The sequence below is a fragment of the Pogoniulus pusillus genome, chromosome 3 (genome assembly GCF_015220805.1).
Source record: "Pogoniulus pusillus isolate bPogPus1 chromosome 3, bPogPus1.pri, whole genome shotgun sequence".
Classification (NCBI taxonomy): Eukaryota; Metazoa; Chordata; class Aves; order Piciformes; family Lybiidae; genus Pogoniulus; species Pogoniulus pusillus.
In genome coordinates this window covers 24,281,846-24,303,123 of record NC_087266.1, presented here as the reverse complement: position 1 = coordinate 24,303,123, position 21,278 = coordinate 24,281,846, and the positions used below count along the sequence as shown (strand labels likewise).

The following is a 21,278-nucleotide window of genomic DNA, read 5'->3' as shown; positions in this document are numbered from 1 at the left end:
TTTGGTCAGCTTTTCATTTTTTAATAAAGGAATTCACAAACAGGCAAAAGAGTTTCATCAGCAGCACACTAGCACTTTACATTCAGAATCCATTCACCTGTTTTTGATTGCAATGTTACCAATAACAGCATTTAAAACAAACAAGGAACTCCAGTTCTTTCCAAAGATTTGCATTTCAAGAATGAAGCCATTTATTGCCTGAAGTGCCAGTTTGATAAATATGTACCTAATTGCAACAGAAACACCTTGGCAGGGTGAGTTCAGCACTGCTGACAGTTCTTCAAGTACTTTTTAAATCTGTTTGAAGCAATCCAAGACCATTTAAATCTGTAGCCATGCCTTGTAATAACAATTATGTTGAACTGCACCTATTGGTAGAGTAAGGCTGAGGACCTGAAAAATAACCAGGCTCAGAAGAATATTCTGACAAATTATGTTTTCATTTACCCAGCATGAAAACTCAGCACATGCTGCAGCTATACGTAGGAAAATTTCTACCATGTATCCATCCTTCCATGGATCCAAGGGGTGTATACACCAGGGTGAGCTTATAGAACAGTCACTCTGAACACAGAATGACTGCCTCTCTTGTTGCAGATGCTCTTTGTATCAAAGGATACACATCTCTGATTACAGAAAGTTTTTTTCTTTAATGTTGAACAAAATAACTCCATGGGTTGGGTGGTCCTGTAAATCACTACTACCTAAATAAACTACTGAAATTTATTATTTCTCAAACTCAGTAGAACATGGGTTAGGTTGCCCACATTAAAAGCAGCTTGTAATTAAAAATCTTCATATCTGGCAGCTAAAAAGCCTGCTTCTCACAAACATAAAATGCATTAAAACCTTCTTTGTTGGCTACAATAACATTTTAAGAAAAAAATGCCTCAAATGTACATTGTTCAAGTACAGCCAGGGTGCAATTAAACTAGAAAATATAATTTAATAGTGCTTTGCTTCAAAATATATGTCACATTGAAAAATACTTAAAACCAAGACACTGAAGAGTTACCAAGTTTCAAACAGAGTTTCATCAAAATGAGGTAAATCTATGTCACCTGCCATTGAGCTCGGTGCTGAAATGGAGAAGAAGTCCTCAAAGATATCTTCCCTGATAGGGCTTTCAAAAGCAAGTTTTTTCACATTGGGTTTGCTTACTGTAAGAAGTTCCAAGTGGTTGTTCTTTACGGGACTGTAATAATTGTGATCCTCACTTGTCGCTGCTGTATGTGACACGTTGCTCTGCTCATCAGACACTGCCACTGGAACACTGCTATCCACCATTTCCATATACATGCATTCCTCTTCGCTTTTGGGAGCCTCTAATGAAGCAACAGTTGAAGTAGGGGACAGTAGTTCTGCCAGTATTTCATCGCTGTTACTATGGCTAGTGCACCCTGATTCACTGTCTGCAGCATCAATCTGATACTGCAGCTCGCTCAAAAGGCTCTGCAGCAATTCACTGTCGTTGTGAGATGCAGTCTGTGACGGGATGCTTACATCACCGCTTACAGGTTTCTCCTGTTTCATCTGTTCCACTGCTAGCCTATCCAGTGAAGCCAACTTCTTCCTCTTAGCATTAAGTTTTTTCAACAGTTTTAGGCGAAGTTTTTTTGTTTTGTCACTATCTGACTCTTCTGCCTTCACAGAGTTACGGCCAGGTGAATGAGGCTGAGTCACTTTACCCAAGGTATCCAGTGTAATTCCTGACTTATTCCAAGCCAGACCTGAAAAGCTGGTGTGACTTGCTGTTGGAAGACGAGTGCTTTGAGGAAATCCTTTGAAATTTGGTAAAGGAGGAGCGTTACCACTCTGAGGAACCACTGGCTTTGAGGTCTCCGTTGTCTTGGCTGTACCTCTGCTTTGAAATCCACCAAAATTACTTGCTCCCTTAACTGGCAACTGCACTTCACTTATTTTTTGCATTGAGGGAGATTTGCAGCTTCTCTGATTCTTGAGAGATGAGGCACTTGAAGATACAAAAGAAGTATTCTTGCTTAATAATTTTGTGACCCAACTTCCTACAAATCCTTTTTTTTGGTCTTTGTGTGAAGGCTGAAAAGATTTATTGGCAGTGGAAATGACAACCTGAGAATTACCTACGATTTTGCTTGCATCTTTCAAGTCAAGCGATTGTTGTGTAACACCCTTGACTGGTGACAACTTCTTGCTCAGCTGTAGTTCTGAATTTAATCCATGTTCTCTGTTAGGTAAATTAGTTCTGCTATCTGCTCTGAGAGCATGTAATGAGTCCCGTGGGTCAGGGTTCTGTATTTTGGGCACAGGAGAGGCAAGATTTTCTGGGTTTAACTCTTCTAGAGGTAAGCAAATACTGGAATTTTCATATAACATGCATTTATTGTTGATAGCTCCATCAAACTCTCTTGTATATGGGGTGTTAGGTGAAAAAGCCGATTCCTGCTGTTGCAGTGTGCCCATTTCGACAAGGTTATTCCTCACCATCTGTCCGTTCGGCAGCAATTTACCTTCTGAGTCAACTTCAATTTCTTCAAGTGTCAGGGTTATAAGGTCATCATGTGCCAGATTTTCTAAACCATTGTGAACAGTAGTTTCATCCTCAGGTACCCACTGCTGTTCCTTATCTGGAGTTCTTACAGAGTCCTCTTTGCAGTGTTCTGCAGTTGTGTTGTCTACAGCATTATCAGCACAGTGCAGCACTGTGGAATTCAACCGTACATTATTGAGAGGAAAATCTTCAGTATTTTTAGTCTGAACACGTGAATTTGGTTCTTCTGATATGTGGGATGTTTTCTTTTCCCAGATAACAATATGAATCTCTGAAGGAGGAACTTCAAATCTTTTATGTCTCCTGCAATATGGCCCCTTTAAATCGTCACATTCAAGCCAAGTTCCTGAAAAATAAATAGCAACCAGTATAGCAACTCAGAGACTTTCAAAACTGAAACTGCTACCCTCAGACTAACACTTTTATTAACCCACTCCCCTGATGATCAGAAAACAAAGGACTTTTTTTTCCTCCATTCTTTATTACACCAGAGAAAAATGAGAGTTTTCCACTGTAAAAAGACCAAACATAAGCATAATTTGCAGCAATATTACTACAGGTCAGAATAAGTCAAACAAAAACCAAGGCTAGGTCATTTATTTTGTCTGAGTTAATGATTCTCACATCTTGTCTGAAAACACCCTCAAAGGTCTGAGGGAAGAACCACTTCTCAAATAAAGTTTCTCTGCAGACCTTGACAATGTCAGGATGTGAGGCATGGAGGGTTAAGAGAAACTGCTCATTTTAAGAATCTGCCTCATCACCTGCAAATCATTCACAGATCATGAGCTAATATTTTACAGCTCTAAGAATTTAAAAAAAGATATATAGGAAGTAACCAGGCACGTCCCAGCTGCTTCCTCTTCCTACTTCCTCTTAAAACTCTGGCAGTATGTTTTAGACAATTTCCAAGTCACAGCACTTGATAAGATCCTCTACAGAAGCACAAAAATTAAAATGCCAACTTTTCATCTTCACTGATTATGGAATTCTGTCAATGGTACAGTCATCATACCATCACTAGCCTTGAGCTCTGTGGTTAAGGGTTGGACTTGATGATCTATGAGGTCTCTTCCAACCTTGGTGATACTGTGATACTAAAGTTTCTAACACTTGTATCTCCCACCTCTCACTCTTCCAGGTGCAGTAAAGTTAATAAGAAGAAACTTGATTAACACTGGTAGTAGTTCTATAGGTTCTCTCGCTTCCAGACAATAAAAGATTCATAAAAGGCTTCAAAATATTCAATAGTTTTTGTCCCACAGCCATGCTCAAACTGTATTATTTTTTATAAAGTTATGACAGGAAACAACTCTATCCAAATAACTTTTCTGGTGTTTACAGTGTAGGAGAGAACACTGCTGACCAAATCAGTAAAACCAAACTGAAACCTCACCTTGAGAAGCAAAGTTCACACAATTATTCACAAAACTGTAATATGAAGTTTATGATACAGACAAAAGAAATCCTTGTTATTATTTATGGGCTGTGGAGACTATGGCAGTAACCTTTAAAATAGTGTTTGATGTAGACTTGTGAAGCATTATAATAAAACTTATGATTCTTACCATCAGGATTCAAAGACCAGGTTATGAAGTGCTTCTTATCTGTCTGATACTGAACAACAGATGTTATTTGGTAGGTGCCTCCCTCAAACTGAAATGAATAGTTCTCCAGGTTGTTATGTGGCAATCCCTCAACAAAATGTAACATTAATATTGAGGGTACTCTAAAAAAGAAACAAAAAACCCATTTACTACAACAAAACCATGGCAAAAGTTCCTAATGAAAGACATCTCAAAGAGTATGTAGCTCTGTAGTTACTGTTCTGCTTCCACACAGGGCTCTTCACAGATTGCACAGCAGTCAAGGGAAAAGAACACCCCAGCTGGATGTTCCATTTTGTTATAGATTAGGGGAGAAAATCACCACAGTGTAAGGGAATTTGGAAGTGGGGAAAAGGTGAAAAACAGGAAACAATTTGCCATAACCACAGTAGGAAAGGGCATTGTTCCCAAGTCAAACTAGTAAACAGATGATCAAACAACAGTTTTATCAACCAATAGCAGGAGCTGTGAAAAGGCTGACACTGGACAGCAGCAATCTATACTTATTACTTGGTAGTAAGTATTTATGATGGGGCTCAAACACATGTGCTGGTCATCATGTTAAACACTGCTCTCCTTCATTTCAACTATATGCTATTTGCCCTTTCAGCATTTAAGAAGGATCTTAATCTTTAAAAGTGAGTATTTATCAGCATTTAAAATTCATCATCTCTGTAAACCCAAGGTTTTAAAATGATACATTCAAAGAAATGAAGTCTCAGAGTGATACATTTTTCCATTTCATACATTCAAACTTACTTTTCCAAAATCATCTGTCTTCTTTGGCATCTGTCATTACAGTTATTACATGGTCCAACATAAACCGCCTTAAGTGGGTGCCAATCAGGGATTATATTTGTGAATGTTGTTAGCGTTTTCCTAAACCTTGATGCAAAGAGACACAAGCAAACAAAAGTAAGTTGAGTTGCTGATCAGAAAGCAATAAACAAATACACTTTATCACAAGGACAAAAAATATGAAAACGTTATGACAAAGACAAATTCTGTTCACACTGGTACCATTTGTGTGACATTGACGGCAACACATCCAAGTCAACACTGCGTCCAGTTCTATCAAACAGTATCAGTCACTGCGTCTTTTCAGCAGCTCTGTGCCCTTCAGCCCATCATTTGCTTTCTCCCTTAGCATGTTGTGTCTGCTTCCTTATCACCCTAGATAGCGCTTGTACCAGGATGCCTACAATTTACTAGCTAATACAGAATCTCAAGGAAAGGGGGAAGCAGTAACAATTACCTCAGAATCCATGTTATACAAAGTCCTGTTTTCAAAACACTGAGCATTCAGAGCAGAGCTTACAAAGAGGTTATATTGTACGAGAATACAATGTATGGGATATTAAAAGTGAAATAATGTAGTTTATTCATTCATCAGCCACAAAAATTATTTCCTTTTTATTCAACCTAACCTGGAGTTTTCACCTTCACAAAATCCCACAGTATGTAATGAAGGCTCTTGAGCACATCTTGTTAAGCAGGACAACACATTAGCCAGCAGCATAGCAGACAGTTATTAATCTCACCTCACTTGGGTACCTACAATTTAACTGTATAAATCAAAGATTGTGGAGAGAAGAGGTATTTTTCAAGTAAAGTAAGCTGTCTTCTGAAGGTCTCTTTTTCTGTTGACTCTAAAAGGAGCTTAAACTACTGGCTTGTACCTGCAGCTGCAAAGAACTAAATTCTCAAGAAATTACTTCCCAGTAAGACTATTTAAAAAGAGATAAATTCTACGAGAGAATTTCTGATTCTCTGTAATCCAAACAAATATAACAGATATAAATCCATGGAATAGTTTAGGTTGGAAGGAACCTTGAAGATCATCTAGTTCCAAACCCCTGGCACTGACATCCTTTTGCTAGACCAAGTTGTTCAATGCCTTATCCAACCTCATCTTGAAAACCTCCAAGGAGGGAGCATCCACAGCCTCTTGTTCCAGTGTCCCACTACCCTCACTGTAAAGAATTTCTTCCTAATATTGAGTCTAAATCTCCCGTCCTTGAGCTTCAGTCTATTTCCCCTTGTCCTATCACTACAAGGCCTTGCAAAAAGTCCCTCCCAAGCTTGTAGCCCTCCCTTCAGGTACTGGAAGGCCCCTATAAGGTCCTGAGCCTTTCCTCCTCCATGCTGAACAGCCCCAACTCTTGCAACTTCTGCATCTCTTCTGCAGACCTTCAGTGAGATTTTAAGTAAATAGATGATTTAATAATATATAAATGTCTGAAATACAAAAGAGTTTCCTTCAAGTAACCAGATGTACTTACTCTTCAACAAGGAAAGCGTACCATGCATATATTAGAATCAACCAGGTTGGAAGAGACCTCCAAGATCACCCAGTCCAACCTAGCACCCAGCCCTATCCAATCAACTAGACCATGGCACTAAGTGCCTCATCCAGGCTCTGCTTCAACACCTCCAGGGACGGTGACTCCACCACCTCCCTGGGCAGCCCATTCCAATGCCAATCATTCTCTCTGGCAACAACTTCCTCCTAACATCCAGCCTAGACCTCCCCTGGCACAACTTGAGACTGTGTCCCCTTGTTCTGTTGCTGGTTGCCTGGGAGAAGAGACCAACTCCCACCTGGCTACAACCTCCCTTCAGGTAGTTGTAGACAGCAATGAGATTGCCCCTGAGCCTCCTCTTCTCCAGGCTAAACAACCCCAGCTCCAATTCTTTAGAACCATAACAATTTGTATACTCTCACCTCCAAGCATGGCCAGGGACTCACACAGTTGCCCATTACTTCTTTCTTACTTAAATGGTAACATAGTTTCCTAAGACACGACATAGCAGTAAACTATTTGTAAACACTCGCCTATAAAAGCAGAACATTTGGAACTTCATCCACAAGCTTATGCTGAAAAAAGCCTGGAGATCTGAAGAAAACTGTTATATGCAAATTTAAAAAGGTAAGGTAGGACAGTTATATAGAAGCTACTGAAATAAAACCTCACCAGTTCTGCTCTTTGCAGCCACAGCACACACATTCAAACTTCACTGAAAATGAATGCAAGAATAGTTTCTCAGCTTGTTGATCCATTCTTAAGAGTAGAGGCAGAGCAAACACTGGACTTTCCTCCTTACCTTCAAAGATGGGGCAGAAAAAAAAAGTCATTGAACATCTGAAATCAGCTCTCAGTACTTCAAGAGAAGCTTATTACTATGACTTTATTTCCAGTTATCCCTTAAAGGCTGTGTTTCTAATCCTCACAATAAAGAAATTGATCTATGTTATTAGGTTGTTACCAATGACAATTTCATGACTACAGCATAAAGATGAGAATACACACTCTAAAAAGCAAAAAGTCAGGAGACAAACCAGCAGATCACACTGTAAACTCTGTGAATGTCACTAAAATAATAAATGTTCTTGCAAACTGTCTTGCATGTACATAGATATTTTATGTACTGATTGATATAAAAGGTTTTACATGTAATTTTCTGAAACTAAGTACTGAGATGCTGCACTAATTACTTACCCAATTCACACTTAAGCTGAGGCTGAAGCTGTGTAAACATTCTATTTCTGATTTCAATGAGATGAGATTCTGCTTTTGGAAGCACCTCTAAAGAAAAAAAATAATATATGTCTTCATGTATTTATGTGTAACACCTCCATGCTTTCACACACATACGCACTCCTAACATGCATTCATACTCCTCGGACTGATGCTTTTCATGTTGTTAACATTGTTAAATTTAACTGTTGTAAAAATTGCCAGTTCTTGGCATTAAGTCATTTGAAAAATTACACAAGCTACAAACACTTTCCTGTGGTCTGCTAACCAGAAAGACCAAAGAGTGTAACCAGAAAGACCAAAGCGCTCCTACCAAGAGATAGATAATAACAACATTTAAGGATAGTGTAACCAGACATTAAAAACCCTGGAGAATTGGAGATTTTAAAACATTAAGATCAAATAGGCAAAAATTTGCTCACGTGCTTTCTAATGAAGTTACACAATTCATAATAAAACACTGAAATGTGCTGTTCCAGATTAAATGCTAATTTCACAGGTCGGTCTTTAGAACGGTAGTTTTTTAATGTGCGTTATATATCGTAGCATTTTAAACCTGCGAGTTACATTGTTCCTTCCAAAAGAAATCATTCTTTAAGCAGAAGCAAGAGCATAGCTTCTAGTACATAATCATCATCATAACCTGCACAAACAAAAGGATTTAGAATAGCTCTTGAAACTACATATTACTCATAAAATCTGTACCTATAGAAAAGGTAAAGAAGTTTCTTGCAGCTCAACTGCTTGCAACTGTTTTTAAAACAACTATATTCAACGGATGCTGGAAAATGAAACAGAAGGGCAGAATAAACACTACACCTATTCTACACAATACTCTTCATGAAATCTCTTCTCTGCTGTAGCCCAAATAACCTAATTTCTTTTGCAGCAATTCCTGGAAATGAAAATATTTAAGTTATCTGAAACAACAGAATCACAGAAAACATCCAGTTGGAAGAGATCTCAAAGATCATGCAGCCCAACCTTTGATCTGGTTTAGGGATTAGCAGCAGGTCCACACACTGCTTAAAGACCTTCAGGGATTGTAGCTCCACCAGTGCCCGAGGCAAGCCATTCCAATGCTTGATAACCCTCTGTGTGAAGAATTACTTCCTAACATCCAGCCTGAACCACCCCTGGCACAGCTTGAAATAATTTCCTCTAGTCCTGTTGCTTGACATCAAGAAGAGGCTGGCCCCCTTCTTGCTCCAACCTCCCTGCAGCTAGTTGTAGAGCTCAATGAGGCCTCTCCTTAGCCTCCTCTCCTCCAGACTGAAACACTGTATTCCAACACCTTCCATCCCCATTTAAGAGTTCTTGCACAGCAGAGTTCCCTTGCAAATACAGCACAACCGGGGGAAAAGAAAAAAACACCTCAGACAGGTTCTGTGATGGTAGAAGGCTTCCAGAGAACAGCTGAAAATCTAAAATCAAGCATATGGACTTTATAGCAAGCAGAGTATATGAGCTAAATCAGAATCTTTCTGGTTTTTTTTCCTCCCCTCTTTAAAATGGTATGTTTTCTGTACCACAAGGTGGATTAAATATTTTTTATATATATACACCTATCGTTTTTCCCCAGCAAAGACATTTTTCAAGTTATCTAATGCTGTTCTGGGACTGTATGTACTAAAACACACAACTTTCCTGGAACGTTTAATGAAAACAAAATAAATCATGGAAGGTGCTGGCTAACCAGACATCTGTATTAATCCTCCAACTCTTCAAAGTATAGACTTGAGACACCACTGGGTTGGTTTAAGAGGACTGATCTTAGAATGGTTTGGGTTGGAAGGGACCTTTAAAGATTGTCTAGTTCCAGTCCCTCTGCCATCAGCAGGGCTATCCTTCACTGGAACAGGTTACTCAAACCCTCATCTAATCTGGTCTCGAACACTTCCAGGAAGGGAACATTCATAACCTTTCTGGGTTACCTGTTCCACTGCCTCACCATCCTCACAGTGAATTTCTTCCTTAACCTAATCTAAATCTACCCTTTTTCAGTTTCATGTCCTCTTGTCCAATCACTGCATGCCCTAGTAAGAAGTTCTTCATCTTCTTTATAGGCCACCTTTAGGTACTGCAGGGCTGATAAAAGGTATCCCTGGAGTTTTTCTCTTCCCAGCCCTTTCTTCATAGAGAGGTTCTCCAGCCCCCTCTATTATATTTGTTGTCCCCTTCTGGACACACTCCAACAGCCCCAAAACTGCAGGGAGTCTTGTGAGAGTGGCATAGAGGAAGAGAATCACTTCACTCCACCTGTGGTCAACCTTTTGATGCCGCCCAGGATGAATTTGGCTTTTTGGGCTGCAAATGCATATTGTGGGGTCATGTTGAGCTTCTTGTCATCCAACAACCCCAACGTCCCTGTGTCCCAGTTTAGGGCCACAAGCTACCTGGGACTGGAGGACAGAAACGACACTTACTCCTTTTGAAGAGTAAAAACAAAGATACTGCACACTGATGGGAAGTTTAAAGGGAGATTCTATTTACTGGTGCAGATATGCAAAAGGCAATCAGGTAGAATGAATACATCCACAAGCTAAGCCAAGTCTATCGGACTAAAACCATCTAGAATCTCCCACCCCTTCCACCCTCAGCAGGCCTGGCAGTAGGCCACTATTGACCTCTCTATCTTAGGCCTACAAGGCCTCAGCAGGCTGCATGATGCAGCTCAAAACTCCCTGCCAGCTTGAAGCCATCTCCTCCACACAAGCCATGAGATAAGTAGGGATGCTCGCTCTGGCCGGAGAAAAGAAGTGAAGAAAGGCAAGGAGGAGAAGAGAAGGGAGAGAGATATCAGCCAGGCACTGCTTCATAAACTGTGATACTGGAAAGTGGAACAGAATAACAGTATTACAATATCCTGGGATGACCAGGTCCATCCCAATGGGATGGGACTTCATCTCTGTAGTTTTCTTAAGGGAACCTGGGACCCCTCAAACTACCACACTCTGTCCTCAGAGAAAGCAGATCTTAGGTCAGAGTCTTAAACTGAGTCCACAGAACAGAAAATGATCAGAGGCCATACTAACACATAACAGCGACTCATCCTTCTCTGACTTCAGCTGTGTTGCCCGGAATGTTGCTCCCCAGCTGCCCACCATTACCCCTGTGCCTGGAGGTTACAGGCCTCAAACCTGTTAATCTGCATGTGAGCACTCACTAAGCTATTCCAGCCAATATGAACCAGGTTTGACTAACTTTGACTGCAGGAGGTGAGGAAGCACAGCTTGCAGGGTAAGCATTCCTTCCTTGAGTGTAGCTGGAGCCAAAAGAGAACGTATGCTCCCAGCTGTGCTATTTTGGGTGTGACAAGGCAAGTGCCCATTTATGCAAGGATATAAACCACAACAGAAATTATTTTTAAGATCAGAACAGCAACCAAGTATGCTAATTAACAGAGGGGAAGGAAATAAAGTAAGGCTCAGTTAGAGAATCTGTGAATTATGTATGTGGGATACAACAACAACATTTGAGAGATGCTTAGCGTGCGATACGTTCAAAGTTGTGCATGTTTGCCCTAAGAGATACAATTTCAGAGGTTACCAAGATTCTGCTAGGTAAAGCACACTAACTCTGCAAATCAGTGGTGAGTTGCAAGTCATTTTTTGTAATCCTGAGATAGAACAGAGGCATATTTAAGTGAACTGTACTGAACTCCACATATTTGTAGCAAGTAAGACCAGTCTATATGTAAAAAACCAGCAGCTAAATCTACTCACCTTTTACTTTGTTCTTTTTACAGCTATTCAGAAGCACAGTTGCTTGATCATATTTTGTTAAGAGTTTCTGGAGTAAAGATGTTTCACCATTATATTCTTTTGCCAGAGTAAATTTTAGTGTTTCTAAGTGCACGAGTGCTGACAAAATACAATCCAACCAGCAAAGCTTATGTCTGTTTCTCCACTGAAGACACAAATCCTTGTTACTAGCGGAACCTTTATCATCTTCAAGTAAAACTTCAGATGCTGCTGAGCAAAGCTCAGAATTTGCCAAGGGCTGTGTTCTGGGACTAGAAGTCTTTGTTGGACCTTCCTGATAGCTGTTGGTGTTGGTGGTTGTTTCAAAATCGACCTTCTGCAGACGGGACTCCACACTGTTAGCAGGTTTTCGCTGGTCATTTTGCAACACGTCATGTGGGCTTGACTTGGGAATACAGAAACTATTTGGATAGCCTTTGGCAACAGAGTCTGCATTAATGCTGCACTCAACATTCACATTATTAGTTCTTGCTTTTTTTGGATGTGATTCAACAGGAGACAAGTCACTGATAACAAACAATTTCCTTTTCTTATGAGTAGGTGAAACTTGGTGATTTTCTGTATCAGCAGAAGTAATTATACTGTTTAACGGTTTATAACCAAGTGGGTAGATACACTAAAGGAAAGAAAGAGGTTACAGTGAAATCTACAAAGCCATTTCAGGTGAACAAGAGCTAAAAAAAGGACAAACCGTACTCTTAAAATGCAATGTCACTTGATAAAGTGATATTGTAATGAAATCAATATACAAATTCAACACATATGACAGGAAGGTGTTTTTATCTAACCACCATCTCATAAGCAATTGTGAAGTAAGTATATCAGTAGTGACAATCAACAAAACTTTTCCAATAAACATTTCCATCCTTTGAAAGCAACCTAATTAGCTAAAGAGAGTCTTCTGTTATTCTGCTATATCCATTCCTTTAGGGTACATATTTGGCATTATCATCTTGGGCCTGGGAGACTACCAGTGCCAAAACTGTCTAGCCTCCAGGCTAGACCAAGTGTTGGTAGGGCCTTACATACACAGCTACTCTCCAACCAGAATATAGTCAGATTTCTACTACTGATCTCCAGAATGACACTATGATTATTTAAACGCAGAGAGGAAAGAGAAAAGTAGGTCAGAGACTCCTATGTAGCCTAGTTTAAGGGCACCAGTCCACATGGGATTGGTACACTCCTGCCACATACATAAAACAGTGGAGGACAGCCAGCAAAATCACGACTCAAACATTAAGCAGCAGAGAAATTCAGCTACGGTTAAACTCAAAAGGAGAGAAAAGCAAATCAAACCAAACCAATAGAGATTATAATTCCAAACCTATCTACATTACTCAGATCTAAAAAGGGGTAAAATGGGAGACTCACATCTGCACGAGTCAGATATTAGTACATAAATCATCAAAATTTTACCTTCTATTCCGATTGACACAGAAATTTATTTGGTACTACTTGTGTTCCCCTGTTACATACACCAAAGTCTCCTTTATCATAGAATCATTGAATTGTCAGGGCTGGAAGGGACCCCAAGATTATCTAGCTCCAACTCCTCTGCCATGGGCAGGGACACCTCACACTGGATCAAGCTGCTCAGAGCCCCATCCAGCCTGGCCTTAAAAACCTCCAGGAATGGAGCTTCCACCACCTCGCTGGGCAATGTGTTCTAGCGTCTCATCACCCTCATGGTGAGACACTAACATCCAATCTGAATCTACCCACTTCTAGCTTTGCTCCATTCCTCCTAGTCTTGTCACTACCTGACACCCTAAAAAGTCCCTCCCCAGCTTTTGTGTAGGCCCCCTTCAGATACTGTAAGGCCACAATAAGGCCTCCTCAGTGCCTTCTCCTCTCCAGACTGAACAGCCCCAACTCTCTCAGTCTGTCTCCATAGGAGAGAAGCTCCAGCACTCTCATCAACCTTGCAGCCCTTCTCTGGACACGTTCCAGAATGTCCGTTCTCTTTCTTGTAATAGGGTCTCCAGAACTGGACACAGAACTCAATCTAGGGTCTCACTAGGATGGAGTAGAGGGGGAGAATTACCTTCCTTGACCTGCTTCTCTTGATGCAGCTCAGGATACAGTTGGCATTCTGGGCTGCAAGTGCACACTGTGAGGCTCATATCGAGCTTCTCCTCCACCGGCATCCCTAAGTCCTTTTCTCCAGGGCTGCTCTCAAGGCAGTCACTGCCCAGCCTGTATCGGTGCTTGGGATTGTCCTGAACCAGATACAGGACCCAGCATCTGGTCCTGTTGAACCTCATGAGGTTAGTTTGGGCCCACCTCTCCAGCTTGTCAAGGTCTCTCTGAACAGCATCTCTTCCCTCCAGCATATGAGCCACACCACACAGCTTGGTGCTGTCAGCATAGCTTTTAATTCTTTAGGGTAGCAAGCTACACCTAAGCACTCCATGTACGAACGCTAGTTATACTTTTGTCACATACAGGAAAAGATCATCCAGCATCTGGACTAACAGGGGTCCTATCTCAAAGGTCAGCTTAACCACCAAGGAAATCTCAGAACTCAGAGGTGTAACTACTGAAGGTAAAGGCCTCCACACACCCAAAACCATTAATTAATGTAATACCTGAGGATTTTCACAAAGGAAAATGGACTCTTGAAAATTAATGCGGTAAGTCCGTAAAAGGTGGATCTGCCCCTTCTCTTTGCAGACTGGACAATATTCATCTGCAGTTGTTTCCACAAGGTTAGAGGTCTTAAAAAAAGAAAAAAAGCAGCACAGATTTATGTATTTCATGTGTTATCTCAAAGTAAAACATACACACATACCAAGACAGAAAACCAACATGCAAGTTCTAAATATAATACCTAATACAATATTTTAAACGAGAAACAGATTACATTCCTCAATATTTAAGATATATCTGTTCATATGGTAGAGGGCTCTAAATAAATGCATCTTTTTATTTAAATATTCAAATATATAATGAATTATCTTTAACAACACGATCAAGGCAACATTTCGATCCACTTGAACTAAACCATAGGACTCTTTATCACCAGGGAACTTGTGTTCAGATCTTTGAAAGATAAATCAATGTTCATAGGAAATGCAGATAGTCACAAAAAACAGTGCCAGTTTAAAAAAAAAATCATAGGCACAGATTTATTTGTAAGAATCTTTCGCCATTGTTATAGATTTCCGTGGAAAATAATTTGGGTGTTTTGGTTTTGTTTTTTTTGGTAAAATTAAGACCAATTAAAAATCTCTCAAAGCAGAGAAAAATATGAACTTTGCACACATGTAAAACAAGTTTCAACTGACTTTTCCCAAATACCCCACCATGTGGAGTGTCGATTTCCCTATACCAGTCCCTTCTCCAATCACTTGCAAACCATTTGTAGTCTTCTGGGTATCCATCATTCTGAGCCACTGGCTAATTTATGTCACTTGTAACAATGTCATGACCACTAAGGACTTTTCAAAGACTCCTGAAAAATAAGAAGTGAATAAAACAATTAAAGAAATATTAGATCAATTTTTGGGGAAAAAATATACCAACAGTAACACAGCCTTTATATTCTGTAGAAATTAATTTAGAGTAGTGTTTTCTTAACTGAAAATACTTATTTTCTTGTTCAGATTAGGAACTCAAAACTGTAAATTAAGCCACATAGTAGTTTTAACAGCTTGGGACCTGAATTTGCAAGCTTATCTATTGCTTGCACTCTACAAGGTCTCTCACATTATTTGCCTGGGCATCCCAGCTTATTGCACCTAACCCAATGAATGATCTCATACAGTCACAGGCTGCTGCTGAGGAACGTCTGATAAAAGCAACCAGCCAGAAAATTACCCCCACTCTTGCAGCTTTAAAAAGAGTTAATTTATTTCATAGTTAACTATTCAAAGTTTATCCTGCAAACATAGTTTTTAACTACAGAAGGGCACCCTGAAGTTACTGCCAGTTTTTGGGAACCTCTCCTAATTATAGACTTCCTAGCAAACTAAAGCTCTTCCACAGTACTGTTGCTGTGTAACTCTATTGCATATTTTACAAGTGACACTGCATGTTCTATTTCAAATTATTTCTTGAATTCAGGGCAAATTTTTATCTCACACATTACACAGACTCTTTTGTGGCAGGAAACTTCAGCAAGTGCACATCAGAATGCAGTTCCTAAAGTTCATTCCTTCAATGGTGCTGAGGCTACACCTTGAATCAGCCAGAAAAACACAGAGACCCAGATCTGGTCCTGCTGACTCCAAATGGAAATAACTAGAATATCTCTTTAAGATGCAGGAGAAAATTTAAGGTAAGTTAAATTGCAAAGTCATCAATGTAATATCTTTCCCTCAGCCACAACTGTTCCTTTTTCATTACTTATAAAACCAAAGAATGACTCAGCTTGGAAAGGACTTTAGAGATCATTTACACCAACCTTCCCACCATGGGCAGGGATGTCTTTCAACCAGATTCAACTGCTCAAGGCCTCATCCAACCAGGTCTTAAACACCCTCAGGGAGCAGGCATCCACAGCCACTCTGGGCAACCTATTTCAGAATCTCACCACCCTCATACTGAAGAACTTCCTCCTAAGACACAATCTAAACTTATTCTCCCTCAGCTTAAAACCACTCTCTGTTGTGCTATTGCTAGACACTCTTATGAAAAGTCCCTATCCAACCTTCCTGTAGGATGCATTCAAGTACTGGAAGGCAGCTATAAGGTCCCCCTGGAGTCTTCTCTAGGATGCACAAGCCCAGCTCCCTCAGCCTATCCTCACAGCTGCCAGAGGTGTTCCATCCCCTGGATTGTCTTTGTGGCCCTCCTCAAACAGCTCTGTATTCTCCTTATGATGGGGACACATCACTGGACTTGTATTGTGTAAGATATTCTCCCACAGCAGGATGCCCTTTAACACTTTCCTGCACTACAGCACTAACTCAGATTATAGGTCCTTTAAAAAAAAAAATCCCCAGGCATTCTTGAAGACCTGTGCAAATACAAGCTCAACTCAAACCTGTTTGTAATACTGGGCAGGGAGAGACCCTACAGAACTGGACAGAATGCTGGAAGCCAAGAGCATGAATTAAAATAATTCAATTAAATTATTTCAATTTAAAAAAAAAAGCACCACAGTAGTAAAAAAGTAACAATTTGTTTCAAATCAGCCCTCAGTAAGAACTTAAGAGAGGGTCAAAATGAGATGGTAGTGTGTCCTATTGACAATTTTGATGTATTCAGCAGCACTTGTCAGAATTACAGGGCTGCAACACATAAAGAAAGTATACCCTGATTTATAAACCTAGTAGTTATAATTTAATACTAGAAAATCAAGTATCAATCCATGTACCTTAAAGCTCACGTGTGACGGTTTGGGTGTTACCCACCCTACCCCCCCAACCCCCCATTCTTATGAAATCACCCAGACTAGACTCAGCTGGTTGGAAATTAATGAATGAAGCCTTCTATTTACAGCTTAGCACAACATACATGCAGATATTTATAGTATATACAGCTATATATAGCTATATACAAGGTAATACAGAAACACAACAGCTCTCCCAGAAACCAGAGTCCCCAGGAGGGGCTCCCAACCACTCTTCCACCTTCTTTCCACCCCTCTACCTTACCCCAGACTTTGTGTTACATGCAAGGTGAGTTTGGAGGATTGGCCAGGAGGGTCAGAAAGCAGGATTAGTTACACAGAAAGCACTTTAGGGAGAAAAGTACAGGCACCAGCTGCAACAGAGAGCCACTGCAACTGTGTTCTCTGTGTTTTATGTTCTTGTTTTTATACATTTCAGCAAGCCTGTGAGTGAAGTAGACATCACCATTATTTCCTTTTCATGGCCTAAAACCTAATTCTTCTCACCAAAATATTCCAGCTAGTCTCAAACTAGCACACCATGTTTAGCTTCTGAAGTTGGAAGCTGCACAGAAAACAGCACGGTCCTGGGCTCAGCTGAGGTAAAAATGAATGAATTAGCTCAGAATATACAAGCCTGTTGGACTACAAAGGAAAGGAAGCTCTCCAATTTTTCACACAGTGGCAACAGCACTATCACACTGTGGCTCAACTCTAATCAGGTATTTAGTCTAACTAGGAACTTGATTTTTTTTACACTACAATTACAAGCTGTGCAGATATCAACCCAACTAAAACACTTAACATTACTTTCCATGTTATAGCCAGTAAGAAAATGCCTCTAACTTGTTCAGGGGACTTTAGTCAATTCCTTGGCCTGAAGTAGCCTCAGCTTTCCAGAGCAAATAAAATACAAAGACCAAATGATTTTCACTCTAGGCAATTTCTCATCACATAAACGCAACATGCTCAATAAGGTTAGCAACACTAATAACCTGCAAGCTACTCCTTTTTAAGCCTGCCTCAGCTTTATAAAACATATTTATTTCTTTGAAAGTTCTCTGTTTTCCTTATCATCCCTCTCAAAATGAAAGTTTGGGTTTTTTTCCAGTATTGTTCTGTTACTTCTGCCCTTCTTTTTAAAGCTTAAATACTGTTTTGAGATGTACAATACTTGCCTCAACTATTGCAATCACCCAGCAAGAGTGCTACAGCACTGGAGTCCAAGACTTATATTGCATTTAGGAATATAACAAACTTTTTTTTTAAATTAATTGTCCTTTTATTTCAGACATAAACATGAAAAGCAAATAAAAGGCATCTGCCAGTATTGGATACTGAGTGGAACCAAGTGGCATTTGTACTACTGCAGTAAATTATTAGTGATCTTCACACACTGTACAAAATTTGGGCACTGGATCGAGAAACCCAGCCAATTTAATGACTGCTGTATCAAGTACTGAAACAAGCCATTGCAGCAATGTGTAATATCTGCATTAGAGATGGGACACCACACAGGAATGTGCTTTCAAGCTTAATGGGCCATGTATTAAATGATGTATGCCTCTTTACCCTGGAAACTTGAAAAATGTAATGAAAAACATGCTATGAACTTGGTATAGTTATTAAGGATATGGCTATGCTTCCTCAAGTAGATGAACTGATGGAACAGCTTTCTGCTGCAGACTCTTTTCTCTTCTCCACCTTCCCCAGCAGCTCATATCCTTGTCAGACTTTCCACAAGCTAACTGAACTCACAAAGTTAAACTGGCCTATAAAAAGGTCTGATGAGTTAAAGAGCTAAGAGGGAAGAGGACAGGAACAAGGAAAAAGTGAAGGACGGAAGAGAGGTTTGAGCAATGGACTGTTAGATGACTAAGGAATTGACTTGGCCACATCAGAAGTTGCAGTCAACAGCACAATGTCATAACAAACCAGAAGTGATGTCCCTCATGAGTCTGTACCAGGACCAATACCATTTAATATTCTCACCAATAACACAGCCAGTGGGATTGGGTGCACCCTAAACAATGTTTGTGAATGTCACCAAGCTGAGTGGTGCAGTCAATATGCCTGAGGGAAGGGATGCCATTCAGAGGGATTTCAAGAGGCTTAAGAGGTGGGCCTGCATGAACTTTATGAGGTTCAGCAAGGCCAAGTATAAGGTTCTGCACCTGAGTCTGAGCAACATTCAGTATCAACACAGGTTGGGGGATGATGTGACAGAACAGCCCTGTGGAGAAGGACTTGAGGGTATTTATAGATGAAAAGTTGGGCATGTGCTGGCAACATATGCTCACAGCCCAGAAAGATAACTGCAATCCGGGCTGCATCAAAACCAGCATGGCCAGCAGCTCAATGGAGATCATCCTCTTCCTCTACTTTGCTCTGGTTAAACTCCCCCTAAGTACTGGGTCCAGCTCTGGAGTCCTTAGAAAAGACATGAACCTGCTGGAATAGATCCAGAGGAAGGCAACACAAACGCTTAGAGGGCTGCAACACCTCTCTCCTATGAAGAAAGGCTGAGAGAGTTGAGGCTGTTCAGAATGGAGAAAGCTCCAGGAAGACCTTATTGCAGCTGTCAATATTGAAAGGAGACTTATAAGAAAGATAGAGGAATTTTTTACCAAAACACTGGAGCAAGTTACTCAGAGAAGTGGTAGATGCCCCATCCCCAGAAATATTCAAGGTCAGTTTGACTGGAGCTCTGAGCAACTTGATCTAGTGGAAGATGTCCCTTCTTACTGCACAGGGACTGGACTTGATCATGCTTAAAGTAATTTTCCAACCCAGCTCACTGCCTGACTCTATGGTAAAAGGTATGTAGACCTTTTCACAGTAGTGAGCTGTACATTATGAAACAGTATCTTATGAATAAGAGGCAACAGCAAACTGCAGTAAGCAGGTAACAGAACACTGATTAGAGTGAGATCTTCTCTCTGTTTAAAGGCTAAAAGGACCCTTAAAATTTACCTTCCTGTAAATCACCAAATCACCTTAGAAGCTGCCTTTCCTTTCAATATCAAGGGGATACTGAAAAGATTAAAAGAAACAAATGAGTCTTTGTGCTTTATACAAGAAGGAATCAGTGTATTTTTTTCTTTGTTTCAGGTCATAACTACAAAGATTCAACTTACAGCCACCAGAAAAAAAAAGAAAAATAAACCACCCAAACAATTTTGGCCAGAATTTATTCTATTAAGTGCAGCAATAACATGACATTGTTGGCCTAACAAAGTCTCCCTTTTATGTGGAAGCAAACACAAACTTCTTTCCTGCAAGAAGCCTAACATAGATTAATGCAAATAAAGATAAAAATGATGGAGTTGCAAAATAAGTTCCAATGTTATTTCTCTGCTGTTCTAAAAGGTTCTCCTACAGACTCCTCTTAAACGTCCTCATATTAAATGTTTTTATGCCAAGGGGCAGGGACTTCATATTAACGCACTTTTTCTAAGTCAGTTAATGTGAGAAAAATATAGCCTAAACTAGTGCAGTTTATTATAGCTAGCAGCTAAGAGATTTCAGGAAGGGACTTGGTATAAACAGAATCTCAGACTCTGACCCAAGGCAGTGTAGCTGACGGGCACAGGGGTGGGGTGCCAGCTACCCAGCAGGCAGGCTGTGCTAACCACCGCGGTGTGCTGGCTGCTGCTGATCTTCCTTTGACACCAAAAGGTGCTCAACTATTTCAGATAAACCGATAGTTAGAGGTTTATCCAAAACAGCCTCCTTAGTTCACAATCCACTTCCAGAGTGATCCATACTCTACGGAAAAGCTGTAGAAGAAAATTTATAGAGTTCGTTGTCAGAACGTAAGAAAACTGTACAAGGGAACGCCTGTATCTACACACGTGCACTTGGTCCACCACCGAGTGCATCCTTCCTTACAGGAGGCTTTCATCAGGCGTTACCCCAGCAGAAGGAACGCACAGCCCAACCACACAGCTACTGACATGAAATAGGAAGTCGGCATTTTCAAACAGTTCGGCTACAGCCCACGGGACAAGCACCGCCGCAGCCTGCCAAAGGGCTCGGCGCGGCCCGCAGCGTGCCGCGCACGCCGAGCTCGCCGCCCCCGCCACAGCCTGCCGGGCCTAAGCCACGCTCTCACCTGCAAGCTGCCGCCGCGCCTCGGCTCCCCGCGCCACCACCGCTCCCACCGCTAGTCCCGGGACCGCTCTGCCACCTGCCCGCCGCCGCAGCGGCGGCCCCCGCCGCACGGCCGTTGCTCGGCGGCCGTCACCTCCGGGCACCCAGCAGCGTCAAGCGCGTCCCGTCCCGCCCCGCCGCGCTCCCGGCGGCTGCGCAGTTTCCGGCGCGTCCCTGCCGCCATGCCTCGTTGCCCCGCCCCGTCCCGCTCCCGCCAGGCAACGGAGGCGGAGCGGAGCTGCGCGGCTTCGTGTACGAGCGACGGCTGAGATACCCTCCCCTCTCCCGTGTCCTTCCTCTCCGCTGCCCCGCGCAGAGCCATGGGAGGGGACGGCCCGGGCTGCGGCC

At 41.2% G+C, this 21,278-nt stretch overlaps 1 protein-coding gene across 2 annotated transcripts; it reads right to left on the bottom strand.

The window, feature by feature from the left end:
- On the bottom strand, positions 1–21,054 carry USPL1 (ubiquitin specific peptidase like 1). 2 transcript variants are annotated; one of them, XM_064172733.1, is made up of 9 exons: positions 20,893–21,054; positions 14,731–14,897; positions 14,032–14,160; positions 11,402–12,056; positions 7,638–7,724; positions 7,113–7,242; positions 4,897–5,022; positions 4,099–4,259; positions 1–2,876 (listed from the first exon to the last, which is right to left on the bottom strand). In XM_064172733.1, the coding sequence occupies exons 2-9, from the start codon at positions 14,827–14,829 to the stop codon at positions 1,012–1,014; spliced, it is 3,252 nt and encodes a 1,083-aa protein (XP_064028803.1). In that variant the 5' UTR covers positions 14,830–14,897; positions 20,893–21,054; the 3' UTR covers positions 1–1,011. The 2 variants fall into 2 exon arrangements, with proteins under 2 accessions (XP_064028803.1, XP_064028794.1); XM_064172724.1 differs by lacking the exon at positions 20,893–21,054 and having other exon boundaries at positions 14,731–15,389.
- Positions 21,055–21,278: the final 224 nt, after the last annotated feature.

Bases quoted from the DNA above. Each gene is read 5' to 3' on its own strand.
- USPL1 (XM_064172733.1), bottom strand. From the start codon at position 14,829: ATGATGGATACCCAGAAGACTACAAATGGTTTGCAAGTGATTGGAGAA. The intron at 7,725-11,401 runs GTGAGTAGATTT...TTTTTTCTTTAG, and splicing joins TAAAAAGAACAAAGTAAAAG to AGGTGCTTCCAAAAGCAGAA. The intron at 2,877-4,098 runs GTAAGAATCATA...TTTATTTTTCAG, and splicing joins CTGGTCTTTGAATCCTGATG to GAACTTGGCTTGAATGTGAC.